This window comes from Mirounga leonina, unplaced genomic scaffold, assembly GCF_011800145.1.
Source record: "Mirounga leonina isolate KUSES-001 unplaced genomic scaffold, KU_Mleo_1.0 Mir_170, whole genome shotgun sequence".
NCBI lineage: Eukaryota > Metazoa > Chordata > Mammalia > Carnivora > Phocidae > Mirounga > Mirounga leonina.
The window spans coordinates 4,189,300-4,208,390 of NW_023270433.1; the positions used below are offsets into that span (position 1 = coordinate 4,189,300).

Here is a 19,091-nt window from a genome sequence, read left to right on the forward strand (position 1 = left end):
GCCAGCCCCTATCGTAGCCAGTGAGTACAACGAAACCCTACTCAGTGGAAGGAGATCGACAGTAAACAAATAAGTATGTGATGTGTCAGATTGTGGTAAGTGCTGATTGCTATAACTTAGCCCTAGGATGGAGTGAGAGATTTTTAGATTAAGTAATATATAAAATATGGTGACTGCAAATAAAGGTGTGGTTAACAGCCAGCCACTTAAATGACATTTACACTGTTTGCAGTTATCTACTTCACAGTTTCAGCACCTTGTGTTCCTTAGATTCTGGAGTAGCAGCATGATATGGAGTAGAGTTTCAAAAACTTTCTTGTGAATATTCCACGAAAGGATTTGATAGTAAAATATGATTCTGTCTTGGAAATTCAAATATGTATTAATATATGAAAGTCTTTACATATCTGATATATCCTGTGGTTAAGAAATCTATCTTATTTCAACTCACCTTTTCCAAATGTATTTTACTATGGAATGTTGTACAGAACATAGTTTGAGGAGTGTTGGTATAATTGAATCTCAACTTTGTAATTTCCTGTTTATGCAGCCTCTGTAGCTTTTATTAGGTAGAAATGGTCAGTACTCACCCTGCAGGGTGGTTGTGAAGAATATCTAATGTGTATGAATCCTCTAGTGTAGCTTCAGGTGTGGAGTTGATTGATAATTAATGTTGGCTCCCTTCCCTGATTGTTAGTATGCTCGCTTAGAAATAGGTACTATGTGCAGAGATTGGCAGTGTCCTTATTAATCTCTAAGTATGATTTTTTTATCAACAGGGAACTGTGGAGATATAAATTTAGTACGTCTCGGTCCAGAAAAGTCTATTAATAATGAGGTCCTAAAATTCAGTTTGGACAGCCAAGTTAACCACAGAATGAGTAAGTACTCATTAAGGCACATACTAACATTACTTCTGTTTTCTTTTATGTGATAGTTAATGTGTTGGACATTAAAGGTAATTTGGAGACACTCGAAATAGCCTTGCTTTGAGAACTAGTTTTTCTTCTGATTGCATATGCTTATGTGTATATTTGTGAGACTTATCATAGCATTCTTTTTTTTTTAAGAAAAAGACTTACCTTCTCATGTTCAGGAGATGCATAGAAGAAAGGAATTTCTAGATCATCAACTTGATGAACTTTCCCGCCAGCGTGCTTTATGCCGAGGAGGAAGGGAAATACAGGTATCTAAACATGTCTTGATGAATATTTTTTAATAGCTGATAAGTACAGAAGCTAGTGATGAGTATTTGATACCAATGTTTTATTGTGGAATAGCATAATTGGTGTATAAAGATGTATAAAAAAGCGGTATGCCTTATATTAGGGATTAAAAAACTTTCTAAAAAGGAAAGGTAGTAAGTAATTTAGACTTCGCAGGCCATATGGTCTCTGTTTCAACTACTCAGCTCTGCTGTTGTAGCATAAAAGTAGTGATAGATAATACATAAACAAATGGATGTGGCTGTGTTCCAATAAAACTTTATTTATAAAAACAGATGGTGAGCTGAATTTGGCCCAGGCTGTAGTTTGCTGTTGCCTGCCTTGTATTAAAGCTGTAGTGAATTTATTAGATATCTTTCAGTTGCAGGTTAAAGCCAAGTTAGACAAAAAGGGAATTCACTGACTTAGATACCTAGGAACTCTGGGAGTGATTAACTCCAGTGTAGCTGGATCCAGAGGCTCAGATGTCATTTCTCCATCCCTTGATTTTTCTGTGTGTCAGACATTTCTCATCTTGGAGAAGACAAGTGCCAGCATCTCTGGGTACCACCGCTCCAGCTTAGAAAACCCAAGGGAGGGGCGCCTAGGTGGCTCAGTCAGTTAAGCATCCAACTCTTGATTTTGGCTCAAGTCATGATCTCAGGGTTGTGAGATCAAGCCCCGTGTTGGGCTCCATGCTCACCAGGGAGTCTGCTTCTCTACCTCTCCCTCTGCCTCCCCCCTCTACCACCCCCCCAACTGCCCACGCTCTTTCTCTCTCTCTCAAATAAATAAATAAATTGGAAGGAAGGGAGGAAGGCAGGCAGGCAGGAAGGAAACCCATAGGGCAAGAAGGGGCTGCTTTCCCTGCTATCCATGCATCAGTTCCATGGAGGGAGTCTGATTAGTCCCTAGGTGTGCAAGCAGGTCTAATCCCTGTTTTTAAGGGAATGTGAGCCAGTTTACCAGGCCTATGTTATATGCCCATCACTGTGGCTAGAGGAATGACTGGAATGTGATTAATAACCTGTTGGAACCACCCAGAAATTAATGGAGGAATGAGCCCCAGGGGTTGGACTGCCCAGCAGACAGAAATAGCACACATGGGACACACTAGACAGAACGGAATCTTGTACAGTGTTAAGCTTTATCAGATTAACGCTTAAGTGAAGCTCAGGGTGCCAGACCATAGAGAAATTGAATAGAGACGTTTATTGCGCACAGATCCTGGAGGAAGTACACGTCCCGCCTCCAGGGGCCACACAGGGAGGTCAAGGCAGAATGCAGACCGAGAGGCAGGACCTGGGCGCTCGTCTTTGTTGGGGTCTGTGGGTGAGGTGCTTTGGGGGTCCTGGGCTAGGGCCAGATGGGGCAACTCAGCCCAAAAGAGCAGGGCTTAGATAAGCTGCATGGGTGTGCATAAGGCACACAGGTGCTGGAGGCAGGGGAGACTGTGGTCCTGAGGGCAGTCCTGTCGGGGCTTGCATTTGCTCGGACTCTGTGGCTGCTCTCTTACCTGGGGCCTTGTTCGCGGGAGGCCTCGTGTCCGTGGAGGGTCTCTTCGGGCTGCCTGGCCGGACAGCGTGCACGAGGCAGCAGTACCGTGGGGTAGCGTAGCCCCAGCACACCCCCGTGGCGGGACTCCTGGGGAAGAGAGAAGGAACTGGGTGAACAGCGAGTCTTGGGCAGGTAGGTTACAGTGCCGCCGGAGAGGCAAGGCAGGAAAGCATTTTAAAATGGCTCAGTTTAACGTTAATGATTGCACTCTCACTTTCCCAGAGGCAAGAATTAGATGAAAAAATTGCGAAAGTTTCAAAAGAGAGGCAGGAACTAGCTTCTAAAATTAAAGAGGTAAGTGGTTCACCTGGAGCACTTTCCAGGTTTTTCTCTTTCTCTTTTTATTGTGAATTATTTCACACAACTGATGGGCTTTTCTCAACTGCATTTAAATATTATGAAAAGCTTTTTTAAATGTTAAAGTAGAGAAAATGATGCAATTACAGGTACATTTGCTGTTTTTGTTTTAGCCTAATAATTCTTATCGTCATTGAGATTTCTAAGAAAGAGGTGATTATAAAGTATTTTTTCCTTTTCTAGGTCTGGGTAAGGATTAAACTCCGTTGTTAGGTGCTCTCCACACCCCCGGCACTGCAAAGTCGATTATGATAACTATCATCAGATGAATAGTTAGTGAAAGTAGATTTGAAGGTGTTTTCCCTGTTAAAAAGAAAATAAAATCCGTGCCCGCCCAAGGACACCAAAAAGAGAAGGGGAAAAAAAAAGGAAAATCAGATGTCTAGATTCAAGTAGCGTGACAGTGGCTGGGGATTTGGCAAAAGAGAGTACAAACAAGTCTTTTACAATTCTTGACTGAAAGCATAAACTTATCCTATTTGTTTTTGATCATAAGAATCCTTCTATAGCATGTGTAACTTCTTCCCCAGTATTTTCTGGGTATAAAAATATCATCAAGGGGCATCTCGCTGGCTCAGTTGGTGGAGCATGTGACTCTTGATCTCTCGGGGTTGTTGAGTTTGAGCCCCACGTTGGGCACAGAGCTCACTTAAAAATAAAATCTTTAAAAAAAAAAAAAAAAAAGAACAAGATTTAGATTGATCAAAGCTAGGATGAGCCTGATATATATCCTTGTGACCAGATTGCAGCCCTAATAAACCAGTGGGGGTCAGGGAGAGCAGGTTATAGCAACTGGTAACGTTACTAGTATTTTTAAGCTGAGATTTTTCTCTTGAATGTATTAGCCTTCCCGATATAGCTAAATAAATAACAGTTGAACAATTTAGCTGTTTGTTCATTTAAATAAAAAAATTACGTGGAAAGGTTTCTATTAAAATTGTCAACTGAGCCCAAAATTACTTCCCAAACTTAAGGATGAAGTCTGTTTTTGCATATACTGTGGGTTTTGCTGCTCATCACCTTGTTCTGTGGGCCACTGAATTAATTGTACTTGGCAGTTTTCCTCAGGTGGCTGAGAGGAGAGGTGTGTGACAGTGCATTCACGTGTGTCCCTGGGAGGGTCACAGTTGCCACCATCTCCCTGAAGCTTCCACACATGCTTGGGAGTCCACCTCTGGGGTTGAACAAATGCGGAGGGATGAACCCCTGTTTAGGAACCGAAATAGGCTCACTGCATCTCTGATAAGAACCCTGGTTTATTGGCTTGAACACTAAATGGGAGGTGCACTGTCTGGCGCCATCACACAATCCATGTGGCAGAGATGGACCGAGGTGGTCTTTCTTACGTGCAAGCAGAATGCTTCTCGTTTTCACAGGCATTGTCGTCGTTGGTACAAGCCTTTGTAAAAGAAAGAACAACATTATATACTTAAAAACTGACAGAAAAATGTATGTTCAAGCTGAGTTCTGACCCTAGTTTAACTCAGATAATTGCTTCACAACTATCTCTACGCATTCTGATACCTGCCCACATACATCTGCTGTAAGAATTGTAATTTGCTTTGACCAAATCAAGCCTGAATAAATTTTTCCTAATGTGCTTAAATCCTGTTCTGAGCTTAGACTGCACTGCAGTGCACAGTGTTCTCTCTGGTGGTTTCTGATTATCTTAAACGTTTCTGCCGTTTTCTAGATTTGAGGTTCCCCCTCAGCGTTCACCAAATATGTTTATCACATAATAAATGGTGGATGTTTTACAGTAAAAAATAGGCCTACCATAATCAATTTATATACAGCGAAATATTGATGCATCTTTATTTGTTGTCTTAGGTTCAAGGACGCCCACAAAAAACACAGAGCATCATCATCTTAGAGTCTCATGTCATCTGCTGCACATTGAGCACAAGTGGTGGTTTACTGCTTGAGTCTGCTTTTCGTGGGCAAGGGGGTGTCCCCTTCAGTTGTGTCATTGTCGATGAGGTCAGTAGGCGGTCGGCGGTATGACTTGGATGTTGCTGTGAGGGCCGAGTCTTGAGGGAACCATGCTGCTGCTGAGTTAGAGCAGAGTCCTTGTGTAGCTGGTTTTTTACCTGCAGTCACATGTGTATAGTCTCTTATGTTGAAATGTGCTGCTTACGGCCCCCCACGGTTAAAATGGCTTTCCCAGAATTGGGATTATATAGTCTTAAGGATGCCTGACTGTTCCCAACAGATCCTTCCCAAGGAGTATCTCGCTTCTGCTTGGAATAGCTCTGGTTCCCTTTTGAAGCAGTTTTAATATAACTTTGGACAGCTCTGAGCCACAATATTTTCAGCTAATATCCTTTATTCGTAGTTCATTCATTGAGCAAGCATTTGTTGGGTACCTACTGTTGGCCAGAATGTAGAGCCAGAAGACAAAAGACGTGGAAAATGAGATACAGAGGATCAATCCAAGATCCAGTTTCACCAAAACGAAAGAACAGAAACCATGGAAATGTTGAAATAATTGAAGAAAATGTTATTGAAGAGAAGCTTGAGTCTTGCAGATGATGAGGCCTGCGGGGAACAAGGAAGAAAGGGGGTGGCAGGGAGAGGGGAGTCACACAGCCATGCAGTTCCCGTGGGCAAGTGCCCAGAAAGAACAGAGAACATAGGACTGGGGCATTACATGCCTTCCAGCCCATGGCTGGTTCCCAAGTGGTCATGGTACCCTGCTGGTTCCAGCTTCACAATGCACCTGTGGTGGTTCTTCTTAATTGATTGTTTAGAGTGTTTGTTTCTGTTGTTGTTTTATCTTCTAACCAAAAAAAAAAAATCCTTATTTTTTTTCTCATTTTTCTTATTTTTTTATTATTTTAATCACCTGGTGTTCATCACAATAAGTACTTTTCAGAAATCCTTATTTTTGATACTCAGTGCAGAAGGAGAAAGTGTGATACTTTCCTGAATGTTAGAACTTTTATGAATTAGATAAAGTGTACATGGATAAAGAAACAGCAAAGATGATTTTTTTTTTTTTTAAGATTTTATTTATTTATTTGAAAGAGAGAGACACAGCAAGAGAGGGAACACAAGCAGGGGGAGTGGGAGAGGGAGAAGCAGGCTCCCCGCAGAGCAGGGAGCCCGATGCGGGACTCGATCCCAGGACCCTGGGATCATGACCTGAGCTGAAGGCAGTCGCTTAACCGACTGAGCCACCCAGGCGCCCGCAAAGATGATTAAGAACACTTTCTCATTCTGTACTTTCTTCCCAAGGCCGGGCAGTCTTGTGAGGTTGAGACTCTTACTCCACTCATCCATCGTTGTAACAAGCTCATCCTCGTAGGAGATCCTAAACAGCTCCCTCCCACGGTCATTTCTATGGTAAGTTAGTTTCACGTTCATATTGCTTTAAAGTGGAAGGGCCCTTTTTGTTCTTGTGTTTGGAGGGGGTCTGTCTTGGATCATCATCTCTTATTTGGAAGGAAAAGTAGGGAATGGCTAAGGAAAGAGAACCACTGTTTGAATTTTAAGAGTAAAAGTCTGTAAAAATGTCCCTTTGTTCCTGATTGTGCTTATGTGCATGTGTGACCCGAGCAGGGCGTGTGCCCGAGACCTGAAGACAAGAACGACCGTGTTCCATGTGCGGCCTGCTCTATCTTGGGGAAGGGCGGTGCACAGCTATTTTAAGGGCTGTATCCAATCCATTTTAGTAACATAAACACCAAAACAATAATAAAAGAAAAATTTTAAGTTTCCTAACCTCCTGATTTATATTTTAAATGTATGCAAATTTGAAAACGTTATCAAGAGTACTTTAAATATACTTAGAGTACATTTCCAGTTTTAGAATTCTGTGTCCTATCATACAAAAAAAAAAAAAAAAAAAGATAACGCTGTGCCTCTCTCGTCCTCTGAAAGTGCAGTGTCAGGAAGAGAAAAGGGGCCGTGAGCCCCGCTTATGGGGAGGACCAACCAGCACCTCGAACGTGGCCCGCCCCTCTCTGCTGTTACCGCACCACAGAGGGCTCCTAGAAATGCACACCAGAATCGGGACTTTTGTAGATGTTTTGGGTAATCTAAATAGGTGTAGACCATGGCTTTGAATTTATTTTATTTTATTTTATTTTTTTTTAAAGATTTTATTTATTTATTTGAGACGGAGAGAATGAGAGACAGAGAGCATGAGAGGGAGGAGGGTCAGAGGGAGAAGCAGACCCCCCACCGAGCAGGGAGCCCGATGCGGGACTCGATCCCGGGACTCCAGGATCATGACCTGAGCCGAAGGCAGTCGCTTAACCAACTGAGCCACCCAGGCGCCCCATGGCTTTGAATTTAATTAATAGTTATATATTTCACTAATACAAAGATTGTTTGTACAGAGGAGTGGTTGCATAAATAACCCCAGAGAACAGATCATTCCAAAGCATTTCTGTTCAGTTGTGGAATGAAAGCAAGTGGTTTTTGTTGTCATTACTGTGTTTTGACTTCAGAATTATTGAAAATGATAGTGCAGTTCTTTGACATCTGAGCACGTGCATGATCACACTATGGTGTTAGCCTAGAAGCACACCTGAGATCTCTGAGTGAAAACCTGTGTCCGTAGGAAAAGCTGCGGGTGATTCTGTTCATGGAGAATAATGAAGAACCGACTCTGTATTGCATTTCTTTTAAATAACATGGTATCTCGCAAATTTACTGATTTAACTTCTTGAAGGGACTCAGCATGTAGTGAAAAGGGATTGTTGATGGGCCCCAACTTTACTGCTTACTTTGGTGATTGATAAAAGCAGCAAAAATGAGAAAAATCTGCTTGGGCTTATTATTACAGAAATAATATGGGCTTATTGAGAAAAATTTAGAAGATAATTACAAAGTTAATTTTCTCAACATGCTTTTCTATCCACCTGTTTCTAAGAAGAATTACTGGGAACAGTTTAGTGAGTATTTTAACAGATTTTGCTGGGCATTTGTGTGTTCGTTTATTCATTTCTTTCCATCAGTATTCATTGAGTGCCAGCCTAATTCAGGCACTGTTTCAGGTACTGGTGTTAAAACAGTGAAGAAAACAGACAAAAGTCCCTGCCCTTTTGGAGCTTGCATGTAGGGGGTAACAGACAGTACATAAGTCGCTAGGATATGGTATGTCAGGTGGCTATAAGGTTTGTGTGTGGTGGTTGTATGTGTATAGAGTTTGCTTTAAAGGGGGCAGAAGCATTCTGTGCCAAGTTGCCTTTTTTTCCGGTCTGTAAATAGATCAGGAATATCCTTCCATGTCAGAACGTAGAAATCCACATCATTCTGTAGGGGAGACTCAGTCTTTTTCTGCAAGTGGAACTGTTGTTACCTTTTTCTTTTTCAAAATAGGTTTGGCTAACTTGTGAATAGATCAACTTCTGGGGATGTAGATAAAATGGTTGAATGTCTACTACTAATATTTTATTTAGTTACACAGACTTATTTAAAATCACATATAGAAATAACCTATGATTTAGGAAGTAATGCCTTCCCCCCCCCACTACTCTCCTAATTTGTGAAACAGGTTTTTCGAACTTCGCACACACGTCTTCAGCATCACGTGTGAAGATCCCATATCCGTTGTCTTAGTGCATTCTTAAGTGCACATTTGCTTCTAGATGATTTAAGACACAATACTTCTTGAATATTTGTATGATGTTGACATCGAAAAGTATATCCCACGGCACAGCTACAATAACATTAGAACTATTCTCTTCATTTATCTTTTAGGTCACTAATTTTTCAGGTCTTAACTCATTAATAGGTTTATGAAATCAACTTAGTAATTATTGTCACTTGTCTTTCTCCTCCACTGGAATACAAATTCTGTGGCACTTGATCTAATTCACTTAACAGTCTCAGCACTCCAACTTCTAGGTGCTCTCAGTGTATGTTGGATGGATGAGATTGGTCTTTAAAAGGCTTGTGTACAATGACAACCAATATTTCCATCTGTGAGAGAATACCTTAGATATAATTGTTAAAATCTGTGCTGCAATTCTTTCTTTTATTGATTCTTTCAGGTGACCTCTGTTAGCATCAAAACAGCTTTAGTTATGGCCATTACAAGATCACATCTTTTCCTTTTTTTTTCTTTTTTTTAACTAAGTAGGCTCCACACCCAACATGGGGCTTGAACTCACAACCCTGAGATCAGGGGTCGCATGCTCTACCAACTGAGCGAGCCAGGTGCCCCAGATCACATCCTTTTCATAAGCAGTATGTGGGTTTTCTAAATAAACTTTTATAGTCAAGCTACATCATTTTTCAAGGCCTGGAGTCAGAAACATCTTTCTCTGAATCTGTGGTTGTTGGCCATCTTATGCCGCTTACATATTAGAGCTCAGTTGCTGTTTTTACAATAGTGAGAAAAGTATAAACAAATGCTTGGAAATTGTTGTTCTCGCCCTTTCCAGAAAGCACAGGAATATGGCTATGACCAGTCAATGATGGCGCGCTTCTACAAGCTGCTGGAAGACAATGTGGAGCACAATATGATCGGCAGGCTGCCTATTTTACAGCTTACTGTTCAGTACAGGATGCACCCAGACATATGTCTCTTCCCCTCTAATTATGTTTATAACAGAAGCTTGAAAACAAATAGGTGAGTTCCCATTCATTGCTTATATTAGCTTATTTTTATTTGTGGGCTTAGCTGCTTAGGAAGAATAGCTATTTTACTGTGTTCTTAAGTCATCATAAAAAGCATAAATCAGAGGTTTAATAATTTTTTCTAATTACAAAAGCCATGTTGATTTTAGCAAATGCAGATAAAAAAAGAAGGGGGGAAGATTGCCCTTATTTATGCTGCCCAGAAATAATCACTGGTAACATCTTGGTATATCTATTTCTAGTCCTTACACTATACATATCTTTTTTTACTTTTTTACTTTTTAAATTTTTGAAAAAAAGAATCACACCATACTCAGCATAGTACAGATCTTCTTTGACTTATGATGGAGTTACGTCCCAATAAACGTATCATAAATCAAACCTACCTACCAAACATGGCTTAGCCTGGCCTACTGAAACATACTCAGAACACTTACATTAGCCTACAGTTAGGCAAAAATCATTAACACAAAGCCTATTTTATAATAAAGTGTTGGATATCTCATGTAATTTATCAAATACTGTACTGATAGTTACAAACAGAATGGTTGTCAGCGTAGAAGTTGGTTACCCTCATGACTGCGGGGCTAACTGGGAGTAGCTCCTCAGTGCTGCCCAGCGTCTCGTGAGAGGATTGTACTGCGTGTTGCTAGCCCTGGACAAGATCCAAATTCAAAATTCCAAGTACAGTTTCCACCGAAATGTATTGCTTTTGCACCAGAGTTAAGTTGAACCATCCAAAGTCGGGGACTGTCTGTATTCTCTGGCTTGCTTTTTTCACTTACTATATTAGGAGTGACTTTTCAATTGCAGTTACCTTTAATTGCACAGATCACTCTCCCTAGCCTAGAACAGAAATAAAATCTGTTTTTTACCTTTCACTAAAACACATTTTGATAAAATAAGGTATTTCTTATCCTTAGTTCCCTCCCTAACAAAAAAATAGTAATAAAAATAAAATATTTTCTTATAACTTGTATTCTGAATGGTGGTTGCTTTTTTGTAGACAGACTGAAACCAATCGGTGTTCATCAGACTGGCCATTTCAACCTTACCTGGTGTTTGATGTCGGAGACGGTTCAGAAAGACGGGATAATGAGTATGTTCTCCTCTCTTCCATCCCCAGGGATGGTCCCAGAGCTGTTATTTTTGTTCATATTTACATGGAAAACATTTTCCATATATCTCTTTGCCTAGTGCCAGGGCACAGGCATTTTTCTGGAGCTAGGCTACTAGCTTTTCCTTTATTATCATAAATTACTAATATCTTTCTCTATACGTTTCGGCCTTTTAGTTCTTCTTAATTGTGTAATGGGGATGGTAATCCCTAGCATGGTAAGCGCTTGAGTAAATACATGCTAATAAGATCACAGCTGTTGTAAGACAGACATGGCCCCAGTGCATGGATGGCTCTTGTGATCTAAGAGGAGAGACAGACACAACTGGGTAATCGCCAAGGTAATTACTTATTCCAGCTGGGTTAAGCGGTGTGAGGATCAGTATAGATCCATTTGAATTAAGGTAGGGGACAGAGGGTGGACAGTACCTGATGTCTGGGATTGTGTATAAGGGAACGTATTAATGTGGTCTGTGAAGGATTGAAAAGGAGTGGTGACTGCTAAGTAGGAGAAACTTCTAAGGAGTTAGGGCATCTTGTGAGAAAATAGAGGGGTAGTGGTCTGTAGGCTGTGTTTGTTAGCACAGGTCCTAGCATGGAGTACGGGGAGAGTACACATACCACCTCTGCGTCCCTGAGAGCGCTGTAGAGCAGGTGGCGTCCTCAGTAAGGATTAGGTATTAGTTGAGCTACTGAGGTGGGGGGACAGGACACTGAGTGAAGAAGTTAGGGCTACAGAGAAGCAGTTGGCCATAAGCATTGTTGGGGGTGAAGGTCACAGAAGAGTGTTGACCTGAGAGGTGACCGAGGAAAGTAAATTAGACTTCAGTGATGGAAGAGAGAGCTGGCTAATGGGGTTTTCTGTCGAGTAAGTCAGAAGTTAAGATTGTGGGTATTAAAGGCCCTTAAAGTGAGACCGCTAAGATGGCCTCAGGTGCAGTGCATGTTGCTCCTAGAACAGTAATGAAGGGGTGCGTGTGGTTTGGGAGGTGAGTTGGGAGTGCAGGAAGAGGCCAGTGAGGATGCAGGCCTGCTGCAGGATTCCATGTTGTTCACCTCTGGGGGCTACATCACATTTAGTCTGTGTGGATGGCATCCCCTCGCCGTGTGGTGCCCAGCCAGCGTGGGGAATTAAGAAAGATAATATGATAAAGCACTTTTTTCAGTGTGTGGAAGATAGCAAATTCTTAGTGTTCGCTATTTATTATTCATATCTTCGTTATTATGAATACTTTTGTTCTGACTGTTGCTGTCCCGGTTACAACAAATGAAGATATCAGTGAGTAAACTTCAGTTGACTTCAGAGTCTTTTCTTTCTTACAACTTCCTGTTTCACTGGGTGGTTATAGGTCTTCAAGTATGCAATATTAATGGTCATTATAACAGCTTCTTTGAGCCGCTGATGACTGAATAAAGGTGAAACATACCTGCCTGCCCTTCACTGTAACGGAAAACAAAGTAGGACTGAAGCTAGCAGTTGGACTGCTATTAGTTTTGATGTGTTTTGTTTTGTTTTTTTCATCTTATTTAGCTCATATGTAAATGTTCAAGAAATAAAACTGGTAATGGAAATAATTAAACTTATTAAAGACAAAAGAAGGGATGTTACTTTCCGGAACATTGGCATAATAACCCATTACAAGGCTCAGAAGACGATGATTCAGAAGGATTTGGACAAAGAATTTGATAGAAAAGGGTGAGGCATCTATATTTTTACAGATATTTCCAGTTTTTCTGTTGAATTAAAAAGAAGAAAGAGGGGATAAAAGGAAACCTAACTCTAGGAAATGGCCTTAGGCCGTGGTAATACAGCAGGAGGAGACTCAAGGCTTCGGTCATGCTGGGTAGGGAACGCTCAGACTCCCGGCCCCGCAGACCAGCCATAGACAGAGTACCTCCTGCTGATCGGGATGTCCTCACCACCATTGGCAGTGGAACCCACTGAGAAACCCTCCAGTCCTCTTCCTTTACTTCTATGACTTGTTAATCTGAATTCTCATTCTAGTAAGATTCACGAAGTAACACTTTCACTTAGAATAAAGTATTTAATCCTTTTCATGCCTTTATGTACAGGGTGAAGATCATGTTTTTGTCTCCTTCTTACCTCAACAATAAAATTAAAGATTAATTATCGGAAATCCATTAATTCAAACATTTCTTAACCTAGGAACACACAAGCTACCAAAATTGGCTCTAGAAAAAAATAAGAAAATTTGAACAGACCTGTAAAAAGTAAAGAGATGGAGTTAGTAATCAAACACTTTCCAACAAAGGAAAACCCAGGACCAGGCTTCACTGGTGAATTCTATCAAACAGTAAGATCAGAATTAATACCAATCCTTCTCAAACTCTTCCAAAACATAGAAGAGGAGGGAAGACTTTCTAACTCCTTTTATGAGGCCAAAATTACCTTACCAGAGCCACGGAAAGACATCACAAGAAGAGAGAAACTACAGGCCAGTATCCCTTATGAATATGGATGTAAAAATCCTCAACAAAATAATGGGAACTGAATTCAGCATATTAAAAGGATTATACACCAAGACCATAGTGGAATTATCTCAGGAATGTAAGGTTGGTTCAATATACAAAAATCAACGTGACACAACATATTAATAGAATAATGGGAGAAAACCCACATGATCATCTGAGTAGATACAGAAAGAGCATTTGACTAAATCCAGCACCCTTTCAGGATAAAAACATTCAATAGACTAGGAATAGAAAGGAACTTCCTCAACCTAATAAAAGGCATCTATGAAAAACCCACAGCTAACATCATATTTGATGGTGAGACTGAGTGCTGTCCCCCCAGGATCAGGAAGGACGCCTGCCCTCACCACTTCTGTGCAGCACTGTATTAGAGGTTCTGAGCAGGATTATTGAGCAAGAAAAGAAATTAAAGGCATCCATATTATAAAAGAAGTAAAACTATCCTTTTTCATAGTTGGCAGGACCTTATATATCAAAAACCACATAAACCATTCATTCTAATGCGTTCAGCCAACTTGTAGGATGCAAGATCAGTATACAGAAATTAGCTGTATTTGTATACAGCAGCAACTAGCAATCTGAAAAGGAAATTTAAAAAACAATTGTTTATAATGACATCAAAAAGAACAAAATACTTAGGAACGAATGTAGTAAAGACGTATAAAACTTACACATCAAAAAGTACAAAACGTTGCTGAAGGAAGTTAAAGAATACCAAGATAAATGGAAAGATAGTCTGTGTCCGTGGATTGGAAGACTTCGTGCTGTTAAGGGGGCAGCACTCCCCAGAGTGATTGATCTACAGATTTCAGTGTTGTCTCTAGCAGAATCCAGCTGCCTGTTTGACAGAAACGGACAAGCTTAACCTAAAATTCACGTGGAAATATCTTGAAAAAGAACACTAAATGTTGGAGGGTTCACACTTTACTATTTCCAAACTTACTGCATAGCTGGTTATCAGAACTGGTACTGTCCTAAGGATAGACATAGAAACCAGTAGAATAGAATTGGGAGTTCAGAAATGAACCCGCTCATTTATGACCAGTTGCTTTTCAACAAGGGTGCCAACGTCATTCAGTGGGGAAATAATAGCCTTTTTATAAATGGTGCTGGGCCAACTAGATCTCCACACGCAAGAGAATGTATTTTTTTTTTTAAATAAGGAGCAAGTGGGAGGGAGGGGCAGAAGGAGAGGGAGAAGGAGAATCTTAAGCAGGCTCCATGCCCAGCACAGAACCAGACACGGGGCTCCCTTCTCACCACCCTGAGATCATGACCTGAGCCAAATCAAGAGTCCGAAGCTTAACTGGCTGAGCTGCCCAGGCACTATGAAAATGAATTTTGACTCTTGTCTCACACCATACAGTATAATGAACTTAAAGTGGATTAGAGCACTGAATCTAAGCGATAAAATTATAAAACTTGAAATAAAGGTATAAATCTGTGTGACTTCAGATTAGACAACAGTTTTTCAGCATGACACCCAAGCACAAGTTACCAAAGTAAAAATAGATAAATTGGGCTTCATAATTAAAAATTTAGAAACCTTTGTGTGTCAAAGTACACCATTTAAAAAGGGAGAAGACAGCCCCCAGAATGGGAAAATATACGGATAGTTCCTGATTTACCATGGTTTGACTTAGAATTTTCCAACTTTATGATGGTGGGAAAGCAGTACACATTCAGTAGAAGCTATACTTCAAATTTTGAATCTGGATCTTTTCCCCAGCTGGTGATGCGCAGCACAAGCCTCTCGCGGTGCTGGGCAGCAGTGGGCGCAGCTCACAGGCAGTCCCGCGGCCACTGGCAGCCATCCTGTACCTATCCTAGAGCAGTGGTCGGTAAATTACATGAGATAGCCAACGCTTTATTATAAAATAGGCTTTGTGTTAGATGACTTTGCCCAACTGTAGGCTAATGTCCGAGGTAGGCCAGGCTAAGCTACAGTGTTCGGTAGGTTAAGTGTAGTAAATTACATTTTCAACTTGGGGTATTTTTAACTTACGATGGGTTTATTGGGATGTAACCCATCCTAAGTCAAGGGAAATCTGTACTTGCAAATCATGTATCTGAATTATATAAAGAACTCACACAACTCAAAAATAAAAAGTTAAATAATCTAATTTTTTTAATGGGCAAAGGATTCAAATAGCATTTCTCAAAAGTAGGTTGTAAACAAATGGTCCACAAGCACATGAAAAGATGTTCCACATCATTTGTCATTAGGGAGATGCAAATCAAAACCACAGTGAGACCCCATGTCACCCATCTAAATGACTCATAAAAAAACAGACAATAACAAGTTTGGGCAAGGATGTTGAGAAATTGGAACCCTTGTGCATTGCTGGTGAGAATGTGAAATGGTAGATCACTGTGGAGAACAGTTTAGCAGTTCCTCAAAAAGTGGAGCATAGGGGCACCTGGGTGACTCTGTCAGTCAAGTGTCCTCTTGATTTCAGCTCGGGCCTGGCCATGATCTCAGGGTCGTGGGATCAAGCCCATGTTGGGCTCCCTGCTGGGCATGGAGCCGGTTTGGGATTCTTTTCTCTCCCCCTCCCACTCCCCCAACATTCACATTTGTGCTTTCTCTCTCTCAAAAAAAGTGAAGCGTAGAATTCCTGTATGACCCAGAAATCTCACTCCTAGATAAATACCTGAAAGAATCGAAAAAATGTTAGCACAAGAGCTCGTAAGTGAATGTTGATAGCAGCATTGTTCATAATGGTCAAAAAGGGAAAATAACCCAGATGTCCCATCAGTTGTAAATGGATAAATAAACCATGGTGTATCTGTACAACCAAATATTCAGTCCTAAAAGGAGTGCAGTACCGTTACACACTACAGCAGGGATGAACCTTGAACATGTTCTAAGTGAAAGAAGCCGAGCAGGAAAGGCCACATATGTTATGGTTCCATTTATAAATAAAATTTCCAGACAGAAAGTAAATTCGTGGTTGCCAGGCCTGGAAAGAGGGGAAAAATCGAGATTAACTGCTAATAGGCACGAATGAAGGAAATGTTGTGAAAGTACATAGTGGTGATGGTTGTACAACATAGTGAATATACTAAAAACCACAGAATGCTATACTTTAAAGTGGTGAATTTTACGTCACATGAATTATATATTGATAAAAGATACCATGACAAAAGCTGAAAAAATGCTACTGTATAAATATGCATATTTAATAATTATCTTAACGTTTTTCAGTAAACATATTTGTCTTTTGTAAATAGGCCAGCAGAAGTAGATACCGTGGATGGGTTCCAGGGCCGGCAGAAGGATTGCGTTATTGTTACGTGCGTCAGAGCAAATACCATGCAGGGCTCAATTGGGTGAGTGTCACTGGCTTTTTACTTGTCTGTAATCTCGAGTCAGATCTGGTTTTGATCACTGTTGGAGAATATCATTATTTGCGGTATTTTCCTTTATAAAAACTTGCGTCACTTCATGAAAGTTTCCTTTTTCACTTGTAAAGTTGATCCACTGTCACGTCTGCTTCTCTTGGACCTTGTCTATCACCCACGTCCAGGGGCAGTCTGTTCTTTGACCTCCTAAGAGTAACCTAACTCTTGGCTCGGGGGTAGTTTGCAGGGGGCCTGTCCTTTCCACGATCTGTCATAGAGTGGCTTTTCGTCTTCTCTGTGTTTTTGTGCTTTGCTAAGTTTGTAAACCTTAACTCCTGTCAGTTGACTCACTAAAGATGCCAAGAACATTGTAATGAGGGACAGAAAACTCCCCTGAGTCTCAGAGCCCTGAGACTCTTGGGTGGCTGCCTTTTCCTGCTCTTGAGGAGCAGGTGAAATTTACAGATTATAAATGAGTTTCCTTGCTCTTAAAGAAAATAGTAACATGAGTTACCTGTTCCCTGTTTGGAGAGAGTCTGCATGGACACGTGAAGACATTGGTATCTCTGGGGCATCCTGTGAAGCAGAAAGGCCACCTTCTTCATACAGCAGTTCTGTTATTGCTGAGCTCTCCTCAGATGTGTTGGTACCTTTGTCTGATATGTGTGTGCTTCTCCTCTCGCTCCACAACATTTTACTGATCTCCGACATACTAAGAATAACTGATCTAGTAGCGTGTTTTTAGGATGTTTCTAAAGCTTTAAGGATGATACTGTTAAGGGGCGCCTGGGTGGCTCAGTCGGTTGGGCATCTGCCTTCAGCTCAGGTCATGATCCCAGGGTCCTGGGGTCAAGCCCCACATCGGATCGGGCTCCCTGCTCAGCGGGGAGTCTGCTTCTCCCTCTGCCCCTCCCCCTGCTTGTGCTCTGTCTCTCACTGTCAAATAAATAAAATCTTTAAGAAAAAAAAAAAATGACACTGTTAAAATTCCCAGTATCTTTTCTAAGTCCAAATAGGAGATTGACAGACAGATGCATCACTTTCAAGGAAAGCTCCAAGCCTTTTGTTTCCAGGTTTTAATGGGAATTGCTTCTTTGCTGGGGACCCTGTGTTGGGAAGAGGGAGAAAATGATGTACCATTAAAGAAGGAGAAGGAGGGGCGCCTGGGTGGCTCAGTCGGTTACGCGACTGCCTTCGGCTCAGGTCATGATCCTGAAGTCCCGGGATCGAGTCCCGCATCGGGCTCCCTGCTCAGCAGGGAGTCTGCTCCTCCCTCTGACCCTCCCCCCTCTCATGCTCTCTCTCTCTCTCATTCTCTCTCTCAAATAAATAAATAAATGAAATCTTAAGGAGAAGGAGCACAGGGAAAGCTCTCTGAAGCACTGTCTGTGTGTCACCTGCACTTACGCTAAGTCGTTCTGCAGAAGGAAGTAACTTTGTTTTTATTGCTTAGATTTCTGGCAAGTTTGCAGAGACTGAACGTCACCATCACACGAGCCAAGTACAGCCTCTTCATCCTCGGACATTTAAGGACCCTCATGGTAGGTGCATTCTCGGGACCAGAGTGCTCCAGTTTGCCCATTGTGACTGATACTCGGTGGAGGTTTTGTTTTTATTCTCCATCAAAATGGAATTGATTGCAGGGTTACAAAATAATGAGCTGCTTCCCCCTGGTTGTCCTGTCCTTCAGCAACTTCTGTCTGGGAACTTTTATAGATGTAAACTGCTAACCCTTTCCCAGTCCAAGGCCCAAGTATCCACAGTATCCATAATGAAAAAAAAATTGTGTCTCCATCATAGGACTGTTGAGACCTATAAATCCATCCATACGTCTAAGGTGCTAGAACAGTTGTTGGCACTTAGCACGCACTCAGCTACTGTGGCTGTTACTGGCCCAGCTTAACGCCAGCTCGAGGGAGTTTGCAAGAGGAAGCTTGGATCTTCTTTTCTGTTTTGGCATGGGGAGCGTACTGCTCACCCTGTGTCACTTGGGTGGGGGAGGCCGTGTCAGAGCTCCTCTAGGAGACGGGGCGGGTTTACATCCGTGGTAGGCAGAGTGTGGCCTCCGTCGGTGATGTCAGCTGGCTAACACAGGTGTTTGCTGCTTGCCCCTTCAGGGGGTCACAACTTCGAATTCTTCTCATTTTTGTGTTTCCCAAAGTCAGTGGTTATGTTAGGAGAGGAGCTAACTCATTAGATTTTTTTCAGTATTTTTTCCATTTTCTGGTTAGTACCACCAGAGGGCATTCAAATACAGTCTTTCCCATTCAGTTCTTCCCTACATCTGTGGTCTTCAACTTCTGTTGTTATTTGTGTGCCCCCTTGAAGGAATTTTTAAAAGCTGCATACCACCTGTTTTTAAGTTGATATTGAAAATTTGTTATGGTAAGTTTAAGTATTGCTTAAGATTTTGCTTTTGAATATAT

The 19,091-nt window shown here is 41.4% G+C and overlaps 1 protein-coding gene across 4 annotated transcripts in view; it reads left to right on the forward strand.

The window, feature by feature from the left end:
• SETX (senataxin) overlaps positions 1-19,091 on the forward strand; it is an 87,317-nt gene that overhangs the window by 62,198 nt on the left and 6,028 nt on the right. For all 4 annotated transcript variants that reach the window (XM_035015553.1, XM_035015555.1, XM_035015554.1 and 1 more), the window contains exons 16-25: positions 780-881; positions 1,071-1,186; positions 2,985-3,056; positions 4,950-5,099; positions 6,357-6,464; positions 9,515-9,702; positions 10,717-10,809; positions 12,359-12,523; positions 16,555-16,653; positions 18,119-18,206. In XM_035015553.1, the coding sequence (XP_034871444.1) occupies positions 780-881; positions 1,071-1,186; positions 2,985-3,056; positions 4,950-5,099; positions 6,357-6,464; positions 9,515-9,702; positions 10,717-10,809; positions 12,359-12,523; positions 16,555-16,653; positions 18,119-18,206 (1,181 nt within the window). The remainder of the gene's footprint in view (positions 1-779; positions 882-1,070; positions 1,187-2,984; positions 3,057-4,949; positions 5,100-6,356; positions 6,465-9,514; positions 9,703-10,716; positions 10,810-12,358; positions 12,524-16,554; positions 16,654-18,118; positions 18,207-19,091) is intronic.